Source organism: Carassius carassius, chromosome 46 (genome assembly GCF_963082965.1).
Source record: "Carassius carassius chromosome 46, fCarCar2.1, whole genome shotgun sequence".
NCBI classification, from domain to species: domain Eukaryota; kingdom Metazoa; phylum Chordata; class Actinopteri; order Cypriniformes; family Cyprinidae; genus Carassius; species Carassius carassius.
In genome coordinates this window covers 22846404-22859998 of record NC_081800.1, presented here as the reverse complement: position 1 = coordinate 22859998, position 13595 = coordinate 22846404, and the positions used below count along the sequence as shown (strand labels likewise).

Genomic DNA, 13595 nt, shown 5'->3' with positions numbered 1-13595 from the left:
TCAGATACAGACGGACAGGCAGACACAAGACAAGACTCATGACATTTAATGCTCCACTCAGACACCGATTTCAGCTACATATCAATCCGGGGGTTGTGTTTGATGAGCCAGGGATGTCCTAAGACCACGGGTGCGTGGGATGAGTCCAGGATGTAAAAGGAGATGCTCTCACGGTGGTTACCAGATACCGTGAGAGTGATGGGTTCCGTGATGGTGGTGATGGTGGGAAGCGTCTGACCATTGAGTGCGTGGACTGCAATAGAACTGGTGAGGGGGAGGAGGGGAACATGATTTTGATGCGCAAAAGTAGAATCCATAAAGTTACCTTCAGCCCCTGAATCCAAAAGTGCAGTGCAGTGCAGGTCCAGACGATGCCATCTAAGCCTGACTGGGAGGAGCGTGGAGGTAGATCTGAACGAGGACTTGATAGCGGAGATCCCACCCGACAGTAGCCCCTTCCTTACTGCCGGGCTGGCCCTTTTACCGGGCAGCTAAAGGCGAAATGTCCCGCCGCCCCGCAGTACAGGCAAAGGGCGTGAGATCTCCGCCTCTCCCTCTCCGCCCGAGTCAACCGAGCTCGACCCACCTGCATGGGCTCGTGATCCTGGAATGGGCCGACCGCGTCGTTGCCACTGGCTCGAACTGGAGGTCCCTCCCCAGGGGAAAACCGAGCGGTTAAACACCACCGCTCGGTTCGGGAGAGTCGAGCGTCTACCCGTAGTGCCAGATCGATGAGGCCGTTGAGATCAGCGGGTAGATCCAGGGCGTTGATCTCACGTTGGACACGGTCAGCCAGCCCATGCAGGAACATGTCCCACTGCGCCTCCTCGTTCCATCGGCACTCCGCCGCCAGGGTGCGAAACTCGATAGAAAAGTCTGAGACGGATCTCTCCCCCTGTTTGAGATCCGTCAAACGCCGCGCGGCCTCTCTTCCAGTGGCCGCGCAGTCAAACACCCGCTTCATCTCGGCGGAGAGCGCCGAGAACGAGGCACAACACGGATCTTGGTTCTCCCATACCGCCGTGCCCCACAGTGCCGCCTTCCCCGTTAACAGTGTGAGCGCGAACGCCACTTTGCTTACCTCACTGGTAAACGTGCGAGGTTGCAATGAAAAGTGCATGGAGCATCTAGTGAGGAAAGCCCGGCAGAAGTTTGGCTCACCGCTGTAAAGCTCTGGTGGGGGAAGGCAGGGTTCAGGTGACTGGGCAGCCCCGGATGGTTCCTGGTGGGCGGGCGGCATGGGTGGTGGGGTTGGCGCAGTGGGTTGTTGCCAGTTCTGCATCCGCTGGGTGCGCTCAGATACCTGCGCCACAAGAGCTCGGATCGCTGTTCCCGTATCCGCCGAGCTCTTCTCCTGGGTCTCCAGCCGAGAGATGCAGGAACGTAAAGCCTCCTCAGCCGTGAGTGGGGTGGAGCCTGCTGCTTCCATAAGTGGTCTGATAGTTCTGTGATGGTAATGAATGTGATAGGAAGCAAAAGCAGTGTGAACATATATTTATTGACGACAAATACGGTGAACACAAACTCCGTGAAGACAATGATGAACTCCGTGGGTGATGATGTTATCTCTCGGCTGGGTGGCGCAGTGGCTTGATGGCTGGTGATGACGTGGCGTGAATCTCCCGTGATGAATACAATCCAGTGACGATCAACGGCGAAATAAACAATCCAACACGAACAAGACCAAGACAACCCAACAAGACAGTCCAACATCCGGAACAACTATCAGACAAGGAAGGAGAGAATGAGGTGAGTATATGTAGCTGACGGTAATGTGAGACACCTGGTGCGGGGACTGATTAGCAGCTGATTCCAATGAGCATGATGTAACCACATGAAAGACACCAAATCACAGGACCTGAGAACACAGCCGATCCATGCACCGTGACATTTTACTGTCACAAACCTTACTGTTTTACATTTCTGTCCCAATATTATTTTGTTTTGTTTATAAAATACTCCAGTAAATATTGTAATACTTGACACTACCCACTAGGGGGATGGGCCTACTAAAATATTCTAATGTACTATTTTCATGGTAATCCAATGTTCAATTTCAACATGGTTTTCACATGATGAATTTTGAGTCTTTAAGATTTGAATGGTAACTAATTTAGAATGATTAATAAAATATGTGATAGGAATAAAAAGGTAATAAAAAAGAGCACCAGACAGTTCCAGTTCTCACTATTAATTAACTATTAACTACAATTTTTGCCTCAATAAAGTCCTTATTACTGCTTAAAGTTAAATAGTTCATAAGGTAGTTGTTAGGCTTAGGTATTGGGTAGGATTAGGGATGCAGAATATTGGCTTTAGAAGTACTAAAAACTGCCAATATACTAGTATATTGCATGCTAATAAGCAACTAGATAGTAGAGCAAATTGGTCCCTAATCTAAAGTGTAACCATAAAAAGATTATTAAAACATGAAGATTTAAAAAGTACTTTTAATTAAATCTTCCCACTTGACTATTAGAAAGTTCCCTTTTTAAAAGTACACAAGTGTTTTAAGAAATATATGAAAGTGTAGTCTTTAAGTAAACTTATTATAAGTACACTTTTATTTCATTAATATTATATTTTCTGCAAGTACGGCTGCTTAGAAATATACTTTTAGGATTTTACACTACAAGTGCACATTCAATACAATTAAGCACACTTCTTTGCATCCTTGCAAAACATGTTATCAACATGCATGTACTTAACAGTAATTTAGAGATGATTTTTACTTTTCTTTGCACTGATGTTCATAAAATCATGATGTTTTAGATTTAGATTTATTCATTTTCAGTCTCATAGTCTGTATAAATGATTCATTGTGAATAAAGCAGATGCAGGTAAACAACTACGTACAGTATATTAGCTAAGTTACCAGTTTCTCTTTCTTTTTTTATTTTCTTTACCCTTGCAAAAGTAATCATTTCAGTCAAATGATTATTTAATGAGTATTTTGATCCAGCTGATCTAAAAGAAAACAGGCAGTGTCTCTCTGGATGTCTTCCTTTAAGGACATTAAGCACTTATTTGTGCCAGGCCAGTCATTAGGAAAATAACTCCTCTTTTGCAGCTAACCATGCAGCCATGTGGACAAACAACCTTAATTTTTTTGTTAAACCTCCTATAATAACATTATTTATTTCAGGATGTTCATGGGTTGCTGACAAGAGTTCATTCAGTTGCATTGGATTATAAATCTTTACAGTACACCGTGACTTAAAGGAATAGTTCAGCCAAAAATGAACATTAGCTGGAAATGAACTCACCCCCAGGTCCTCCAAGATGTAGATGAGTTTTTTTTTTCTTCATTAGAAGACCGGAATTTAGCATTACATAACTTGCTCACCGTTGGATCTGAATGTGTGGCATCGGAACGAGAGTCCAAACAGCTGTTAAAAAACATCCACACCACTCCAGTCTGTCAGTTAACATCTTAAGAAAAACTGTGTATTTGGAAGAAAAAAATCCTACATTAAAGCATTCTAACTTGAAATTGTCACTTCTGGTCAAACTGTTGCTTCAGAATCCATAATAATAACTCTGTATGTGAATTGGGTGTTGTAAATGTTTCTGCGATGCAGAATTGAGGACAACTTCTTGATTATATATAATCAACTAAATCTATGTTCTAAGTCTATGTAATAAATGAATCACGTCTGTTCTTTAAGTTTGTTCTTCCAGTTCCAATATGAAAGCAGATGCACCCTCATTGTGTTCATAGCTGTGTTCATATTCATCCTCATATTCATATGTCCATCCTTGTGTTTGTATGTGTTGTAGTTCCAAAGCACCCGGTCCTCCTCCCCTACTGAGTGTTGTCATTTTTCCCCGTGGAGCAGAAAGGTATTTTACCCCCCAAACATCTCCTAAATCCTACATTCATGCTGATTTGGAAACAGTTTTACATCCCTAATCAAATCATAATCATGGGATGAGGCCAAAACGGTTTCCAGATCAGTGGTTTATCATAAAGTCTTTCATAAATCAGATTTGGTTTGGTAGAATCTTCAAGACATGACAGTGTTAAAGTTGTTTTATTATAAATGTTTAATCAGATTCTGAAAGTAAACCAAATCTTAACAGGGCTCTTTTGTGTTTGTCTAACATCTAGAATTCTTTCATTTCTGACCTTTAGCATACACTAACATTCAAAAACCACTATTTTTATTGACTATCCTTCTATTCACAATAGAATCCTGAAAAACTTTGCATCACAAGAATAAATTGCTGTTTAAGTAATATTTTAAAATGTATTCAAATAGAAAACAGATATTTTAAGTTGTTATAATATTTCATGATATTGTTTTTACTTTATTTTTGGTCAAATAAATGTCACCTTGGTGAACATAAGAGACTTCTTTTAGAAACAAAAAAAAATTATGCAGACACCAAACATTTGATCAGTAGTGTATTTTTCCACAGCGTATAAAAGCATACACCCTGTCATCCATATATGTCAAATAAAATGTGTAAATTTGATCTATTTTGTTAATAACATATAGAAATTTGTTTCCATGATTTTGCAAATCCAAGGAACTTTGAATTATCTTCATTATCTTTGGCCTCGTTTCTGACACTGGTAATGCTGTAAAAATCAACACTTGGACAATCTAATAAAACACTGCCCATCTCATAGCCTCTCCAGAATTAAAATCCTGAAATACTATGTGAGGAATGTCTACGGGAAACTTACACTCACGGAAGTGCGCAAGGCTGAGGTTTCCTAATGACAGGGTTTCCAGGGTAGAGCTGCTGTCTGACTGTGTGTGTGTGTGTGTGTGTGTGTGTGTGTGTGTGTGTGTGTGTGTGTGTGTGTGTGTGTGTGTGTGTGTGTGTGTCAGAAAAAATAATTGACCATCAAAAAATAATTGACGATTTTTTTTTTTCACTTGCTATTGCAAGATTGCCAAAAGTTCTATTTTGGACCCTAGACACAGGTCTTGTAGACATACTATAAGTTTCACTTGCTCTGGTTTCCTCATGCTCCTTTACGCTCTATGTTTCTCTCTTTCTGGTGTAGAACTTCATGAATGGCATTCTTTCATTCCCCTGATGTCTCGTTTCTTTGCTAATCAAAATAGCTTTTGAACATGAGCCAGATGGAGAAATCAAACCGTCTCAAATTTGGCTCTTTCCCAGCCCCCTCCTCTCCTGCCCATTTTGGCTCCATACACTCCTTTTTTTCTTTTCTGCTTTGATCCTGTGTTTTCCAAAACTCCACTTCACCCCTTGCCCCTCATTTCAGCACGGGCAAACAAAACGGTCATAAACTCCCTTTGATTCTGTCCGTCTGTTTTCGTGGTGCTTCACTCTTTTTCTTTTCGTCCTCCTCTGGTTTTTAGAGAAGTTTCCGTGGTAACACTTTTTTTTGGGGCTGCTGTTTTTTGTGGGATCCTCATTGGCTGGCTGGTAAAGGGACACACAAAGACTCAATATCACAGCTCGCTTTAACACTGTGCATGTTCATATATGTCTGGGTGACAGCCACTAAACACTCCAGACCTCTTTAGTTAACACTCTTTAAACTCCATAAGGTAAGTTAACTGATTAGATTAACTGCTAACTATCTGACAGGATTTCGGAAGTGTAACAAACTGGTGCAGTGGATGGCAGCTGAAAAGTAGGAATTGAACTTGCATTGTGTTGTTTGCGTCATGTAGATATGCTATTGTTTCATTTCTAACTTTTTTCCTGAAACTGTTCACTAATGCATCTCCATTGTCATTTGCTTCGCATGTTTCAATGCTTCTTTATGCATGTGCATGTAGCTTTTACAACTAAAAAATTTATTATGTTATTCCAGTATATCCACAGACCTCATGAAATGAAAATGGATTTTTCTGGGTTTTAGTCTATAACTCTTAACACTGAAGTCATCAACAGTATAATGTATGCAAGCACACTGCTAAAAGCTAAATTTAAGTATAGCCTACATACGCGTTGAAAAATTTTCTTTTTCAGAATAAAATGGACCAAAAGCAATATTGACATTCTTAAATTTTAGTCCATTTTCTGTAACCACTGATTAGCAAAAATCCCTAGCAAATCACGACTGTGACGTAAACAAAGACCATTGGCTATTTATACAAAAAAAAGGCCCAACATTGTGTTTCAATTGAAAATAAATAAACTTAGAAGCATAAACCGCAATTATCAAGTGAGTTTTAAAGATTAAAGCAAGTGAAACCATCATTGATTTGTTAGATACATCTATAAGAGTTTTCCCAACCTCACTGACCTCATATTCTTCACTGTAATCATGTTCTTCTAGGTTGTTCCTCCAGTGGATTCAGATTCAGAGGTGGTGGCTCTGGGCCACTGGCCGAAGAGCCCAATCCCAAACGTGCCCTCAACGCTGGACAAACAGACCAACTGGGCTGGAATCTTACCACTGCCCACGCCAGAAGAGAAAATGAAGACGGACTCTCAAGTCATCACCTCATGCATCGTTCCCATTAACGTAACAGGTAAAAGCCCCCTAGTGTTTGCTGTTGATAATGCATGCTGAGTCAGGACTATGACACTTAAATGGTAATTCATAGCACCATATCATTTTAGATTATATGTATTAGATTAGCAAGCACATTATCTCATATTTCTATGTGAATATATATTAACTAATGACCTGTTAAGCATTATATAATGTTTGTTAAGGATTTATTAATGAAAGTTATTATAAAATGTTACCGAACAGTCTATGTTGTATGTTGTATCTCATAAAAATCTAACTGAGAGCATCAGCATCTTGACCAAAGTTCTCCTCTGGCATCAGTTAAAAGAAAGATTACCTTGTGAGAACGCTGAATTTTGCGTGTATTGTTTTCAGAGGAGGGCGCCAATGCTACTTCTCCCTCAGCGATATCAGCTTTCCTAAGTGAGAGATCTTTTTACATGTCCATTAAGTTTTCCCCTTCAGTATCAGTGCCACTTCATTCCTAACCATCTCCATCTAGAATAATGTGCGGAGAAAGAGAAAGAGAGAGAGAGAGAGAGAGAGAGAGAGAGAGGGGGTTGCCATCTCAGCCATATTAACTCTTTTATTTTGGCCTTTGTAGCTTTCTAATTTAATGAAAAAAGCAGTTTCGATACTCACATTACTAGCCTGTGCTACTATAAGTTAGCACTAAGTGGTTACAAACTTAAAAAATTAACAGTTAGTAATCCTGAAACATATGAGGCTTAAGTAAATGGGTGTTTTTTTTTAGTAAGGTTTTTTAGTTTCTAGTTTTAAAAGGCAAATTATGATTGCTTTAGACTCTTGCAATTTTAGACTTTTAGACCTTTCTCTAATTTACACAAAACAGGTCAGCAAAATGCTTGAAAGACAGAGAGCATTTCAAGGCAATAAAAAAGAGCATGGACTGCTTCACTGTTTAGTGCTGTTAGTTGAAGGTTGAATGATCAGATCCTCTTTATTCCATGACATGTGATTAATTTTTTAACAAAGATGAAACATGGTTTTGAGAGGTATCCTTTTTCAAGTTGTCAGAAGGGCCCAAACTGAAGAATCAGCCATTAGAATAATGACAGCATTAGAAACACTGGAAAGTAGGTTAAATCTGCAAGTCATGAAATTTGAAACAAAAAAGTTCTTAGTTGTAATAGTAACTTACTTTGTGCCAAGAAATGCAAAGAGTCAAGAAAGCATTTTGTGCATGCTAATCAGTTGCATTAAAATTACAAAGAGGCCACCTATATCTACTCCAGGCTTGACTGGAATGGGATTTTTGAGGTGCGTGTCAGCAAGAATTGTGTCAAAGACAGTGTTGACTGGAAATTTCACATCATGGGCACAGTGGTATAATTGGTGCTCAAAGGGCCAAGCCTGCAATCACATGAGAGTCATGATGCATGACACTGGACAAACATCAAAACAAATAGAGCAGACTGCAGTATAGTGAGTAAGGCTGGGGTTGGGTAGGATAGTTATACTCCCATTTTCAACCCTGTTTCCTGTTTTTATCTGTTCTGATGTCCTGAATCTGTTGCTCCTTTCACCTTGCATGAAATTGCATACTGTCCGATGTATTTTTGTGTCTGTTTAAATATTTTAACACGACTGGAAACTATCTTTTTGTGTTGCATTTATTATTTTTTAATACATGCTCTTTTTTTTCTTCTGAGATGTGTTGTTAACCTTGTAAAATGATGCATAATTTGTGTAAAAAGTCAGACTTTTTTATATGTGATGCAGTATGTGAAAGTACTGTTATATATTATAAAATATTATAGTAAATATATAACATTTTAAATATTTTTCAATGGTATATATATAATATTGTTAAATAATATAAAAAAATTTTTATTCAGAAACATTTTCATTAAAAGAGCTTATCATTATTATGACTAAAATATCATATTTAGCATGAAAATATCAGTGGTTTATGAGTGTGAGAAACAGGGGAGGGATAAGTAGAAAAAAGTGGCTTGCACCCAACAGCCTCTCACATGTCTGGTGCTCTTTGCAGGGGTTGGGTACGACAGAGAGGCCAGTGTGCGCTTCTCACTAGTCCATTCGCAATCAGTGCTACAACGGCGAAGGAAGCTAAGGAGACGGAAAACGATCACTGGCCTTCCCAGACAAGTGCAGCAGGATTTTGGTGTGTGAAGCTGTAACATTCTCCCATTACGCTTTAGGTTTTCATTACTTGTTTATTTAAAGTATAGAACAAGGCATATAATAAGAGTAAATGGCATGTATAAAACATACATTTATTATTGAAAAAAATCTTTAATCACTTTTTAGATTCTGACGAATCTCCAGTGGCCAGAGAACGTACCGTGATAGTCCACACCAGCCCTGAAATTTGTCAAGAGGATCTCATGCTTTCTCGCCTCAACACCAAGGACTCTGGTTGCCAGACAGAAGAATTCCTGATTGTTGGGGCTGCACCCTCATGTAGACGGATCAGAGCACAAAGGGGACAGGGCGTGACTGTGTCACTGTCCCATTCCACGGGCAACATATCTTCTCTGCCTGACAACTCTGACACAATGCTCACCTCTTCAGTAGGCTCCCGTCTGCGTTCCCGAAGTCTCCCGCGTGAGGGAGGGCGACTGTTGGATGAAGACCATGATCTCAGTGATGAGGATGATGAGGAGGAGGACGAGGAAGAACTGTACCCATTTGAGTCAGAGGACTTCCTACCAGTCCCAGGGGAACATATTCTAAAAGATGATGAAGAAAGCACTGATGACCAGGCAATCCCAGAGGGTCAGCATAACAGTTTGAAATTCAAGCAGCATGCTAGAAGTACTGAGCATGACTGGATGGAGAGGGGTCAATCCCATCTGCCTCGGAAAGCTGACATGGGTAGCTGTGAGATTTCTTCCAGTTCTGATACGTTCAGTAGCCCCATTCACTCCGTTTCAAATGCTGGCATGCTGACTAGTCAGATGGACCACAAAGAGGATCACCAGTCGTCAAGTGGCAATTGGAGTGGCAGTAGTTCTACATGTCCCTCCCAGACATCAGAGACCATTCCACCTGCAGCCTCACCCCCCCTTACTGGATCATCCCACTGTGATTCAGAACTATCATTGAATGCAGCTACCAATACTAATGATGATTCTACAGGCTTCATTATTGATCCATATCCTGGAGACCGATCACAAGGCCTCCGTAGCCATAGGACAGGTTCATTCACTTCCACTGCGACTGATATGCTTGATGATGCGGGAGTCAGCACTGCTAGTGAGGGTGAGTGGAGCTATCCACACTACAGGCACAACATGTCTTGCCACCCTGACTTTAGTCCTGAATACTCTAGGGCAGAGAATATCCTAGAATGTCCCAGTTTTGCCAGCATAGCCACTTTTGAAAGTTTAATAGATAGGCCACCTTCTGAAAAAGCTGACACCACCTCACACTTTTCTGTAGATGCTGAGGGCTACTATACATCCATGCACTTTGACTGTGGTCTTAAAGGTAGCAAAAGCTTCACATATAACTATGCATCTGTAGACCGGCAGCAGGCAGAATATGGTCATCAAACAAACACACTTGGGAGACGCAATCTCTCTCTAAGGAAACCAAAGGTGAAGCCATTCCCACCAAAACGCAACTCATCCTTGAAGAAAATAAGCAGCCATGTTGGACCTGCATCTGACAAGAATGAACCAAAGATTGCTGGTGGTCTGAACAAATCTATGTCTTCCGGTGATAGAACGCAGCATGTGGGGTTAGATGGAGGCTCCTCGAGTCAGCTGGAGAGTAAGGATCCACTGGGGGCTTGGGGTGTTAAGAGTTCTACAGAGATACCAGAAGTTGTTTTGTTTGGCTCCACAGAAACACATTCCTTCAAGGAAGAGGGAGCTGTCCAGTCAGACTATGCAGATCTCTGGCTTCTTAATGACTTGAAATCCAATGATCCTTACAGATCATTGTCAAATTCCAGCACAGCTACGGGTACCACTGTCATCGAATGCATCAAGTCACAGGAGAGCTCTGAATCCCAGACTTCCCAGTCAGGATCTAGGGCCACCACTCCTTCACTACCATCAATGGAAAGTGAATTTAGATTGCCTTCACCCGAAAAGCTGGTAGGTCTAGCATCACCTTCCAGTGGCTACTCAAGTCAGTCAGAGACACCAACATCATCTCTTCAACTGGCTTTCTTCCCAAACACTCACCAAAAGTCCCCTAATGTTGGGAAAAGGAAACCCAAAGTCCCAGAGAGGAAGTCCTCACTTGCTCCTTTACAGCAGAACTCATCCAAAAGGGACTTGGAGTTACCTATCATACCCCCCTCCCACCTTGACCTAAGTGCCCTTCCCGATGTCAGCAAGCCTTCAATTCACAAAAAACAGATGCACATCCTCCAGCAGAGCAAAAAAAAGGCAGCAGCTTCAGCAGAAACCAAAAGTGAGAGTCTGGCAACTTCGGTTTCAAGTGATGAGCTGGCAGTCACTAGTCCATTGGCCATCACTCCTACGGTGCTTCGTTCAGTTCAGCTACGTTCAGTTGGCAAATCTGGAGAAGGGAGCCACGATCAACCTATAACTGATATTTCCACTAGACCTAAGTGTCCCACTGTGAATATCATTACCCCACCTACTCAGAATAAACCCAATGAAACTAGGAAGCCTCCACCCTATAGACCCCTTCTCACAGAAACCTCCTCTCAGGACGATTGTGAATCACTGTTTACCCCAGTAGATGGACTAGCAAGCCATTTTGGTTCAAGAAATAGATATGACCGATTAGCCCCATCACCTCTTTGGAGCAGGACTGCTTTTAAGGCCCAATCCGAGCAGTTGAATATGGATGAAGTGAAATTTGAGAATTCTCGAGAAGTTGCAGAAGAGGTGAGCACCTCAAATATTTTTTTTGCCCAGAGTGGTCTGGAAGTAGAGCAAATTCAGCCATTGAAATCTCAGCCAAATGAGGGAGGCCCTGGTCAGAATGGTCTAGCAAAAAGGTCAGAGAGTCTTGACCAAGTGCCTGATATTGTCAAGCAAAGATCAGAGACATTGCAAGCTTATCCAATCAATGGTGCTGGAGAAGAATCTGTAACATCAGATGTTCCAACCAGAAGTGCCTCACAGGAATATGCAGAGGAAGGGTCAACACCAGACACGGAGGACTATTTTAGCAAAGGTATGTTTGTGTAATATTTCTATTACTATGTAAACTAGCTGCCATGTTGTGTAATGATTTAGAAATGTTGAATTAGAATGAGTTTCAAAGTTTCTATTTCAGAGTCCACACCAAGCGATCCAACTCTGTCCCCGCTGACAGATGAATCCAAAACCGAGGACGATAGCGCTTTTCTTTCACCAAGTAAAAGTCGCACAACAGAGGATCTCTTTGCCATGATTCACAGGTGTGTTTCAAGTTTATCTGGTATATTTTTTATTATTATGGTATGTATATGGTATATTATGGTATACATTTTGATATATTGATCATCTGAAAAAGTACTGAAAATCGCAAAATACTTCTTGTGTCTTGTTTTGTGTTTTGCAATCTCAGGTCAAAACGAAAAATGCTGGGCAGGAAAGATTCTGGAGAAATGTCAGTGCGGAACCGTTCAGCCATTGTTTCTGGGAATGGCTCTGCTACTAATCCTGCAACCTCGCCAAGTACCCCAAACATGCCTGTAAGTCCATCTACTCAAACTGTGGCTCAGAGAACCCCAGGTCCAATTTATAGGAGTGCCAAAAAGTCCAGTACCTCGAATGAAGAGTTCAAATTGCTGCTGCTGAAAAAGGGAAGTCGCTCCGACTCCAGTTATCGAATGTCAGCTATAGAGATCTTAAAGAGTCCCATTGCAACCAAAAGCCCCGGTGAGCTCCTGATGGAGGGTTCTAGACCATTTGAGGAGCCACTCTCTCCTTTACAACAGCAACTTCCAGAGGGAACTCCCGAGCAAATGCCTAGCCCCTTTCCAAAATCTTATGCTGAGGGCTTTTCCACAAAAGCTTTTCCCACATCTGCCTCAACTAGACAAGGCCGGTCAAGGATGCCACCAGCTGCAAATAGCAGCCGCTACAGTACACGCAGTCGGCTGTACACTGCCCCCATGCAGGCCATATCAGAAGGGGAAACAGAAAGCTCAGATGGAAGCCCACACGATGACCGTTCCTCCTGAAAAATGAATCTTTGACTTTTAGCATCAGTCTATACACATTCTTTGACATCAAGTCAATAATTTTGGGCACCTGGCATACTCAATTCTGTTCTTAAGAAGACTGTAAACAAACTACGTAGTGTCTCTACTCTTTTGTATCAAGAAGGACAAAACATTCTGATAATTTTCAGTAGTGGTGTTCTAATAACGTCCATGAGCATATTTATTTAATTTGAACACTTTGTGTATCTTTCATTTTAGAATGAGAGTGGAGAAAACTACATAAAAAAACCCATCACTTTGTAATTATTCACAGTGAATCAATTGCAGATGTTGTTTGTCACACACATTTAGCATTGTCTAGAAAGATAAAAACAGTACTGTACTACGGTAAATGTGAAAATGGGTCCAGATGGTTTTAAAAGAATCTTTCTTGTACCTTGAACACAAACTTTTCATGGCAGACAGCTTGGGACAATCAAAAAGTGGCCTTTTGTATAGTTAGCTGTAGCATAAATGGGCTAAGAACTTTTGAGTTAGCCTGTAACTGGATCTTACTGGGCAAGAAATGTAGCTTTGTTGGAATATTCTGATGGCCAACCACTATTTTGCACTCCTTTTGATACTGAGGAAAATGTCAGACATTTTAAAGAATTCGTACAAAAATGCCACAAAAAAAGTGACGTGAAAATAAATATCTCTATATAGACTATTATTTAAAAAGAAAATGTATTTTTAATGAGAATAAAGTAATAGACTCTGGAAAATTGTGTCCTTATTTGGAATTTTTAAGATATTGAGCTTTTTAATGCGACGTCTAATAAATTTTAAAGCAATGCTGCAATTAATCACAGTCCTTTCATTCAATATGTAGATTTTTTAAAGCACATTTCTTAAAAAATCAACCCATTGTTTCTATATCAAAAAATTAAGAAAAACAACAACAGATACGACACGTGCACTAGATGTATTCTGTGAATACTGTACCAGTCATTCCTGATATATTAATGATTCTGCACATTG

The 13595-nt window shown here is 40.9% G+C and overlaps 1 protein-coding gene across 6 annotated transcripts in view; it reads left to right on the top strand.

The window, feature by feature from the left end:
• LOC132129723 (actin remodeling regulator NHS-like) overlaps positions 1 to 12711 on the top strand; it is a 95536-nt gene extending 82825 nt beyond the window's left edge. For 3 of the 6 annotated variants that reach the window (XM_059541420.1, XM_059541417.1, XM_059541421.1), the window contains 6 exons: positions 3781 to 3843; positions 6272 to 6467; positions 8469 to 8600; positions 8747 to 11599; positions 11702 to 11825; positions 11975 to 12711. In XM_059541420.1, the coding sequence (XP_059397403.1) occupies positions 3781 to 3843; positions 6272 to 6467; positions 8469 to 8600; positions 8747 to 11599; positions 11702 to 11825; positions 11975 to 12593 (3987 nt within the window). In that variant the 3' untranslated portion in view covers positions 12594 to 12711. Of the gene's footprint in view, positions 1 to 3780; positions 3844 to 6271; positions 6468 to 6826; positions 6875 to 8468; positions 8601 to 8746; positions 11600 to 11701; positions 11826 to 11974 lie in introns of all 6 variants that reach the window. The other 3 variants (XM_059541416.1, XM_059541415.1, XM_059541418.1) reach the window with 2 other exon arrangements.
• The last annotated feature ends 884 nt before the right edge of the window (positions 12712 to 13595 follow it).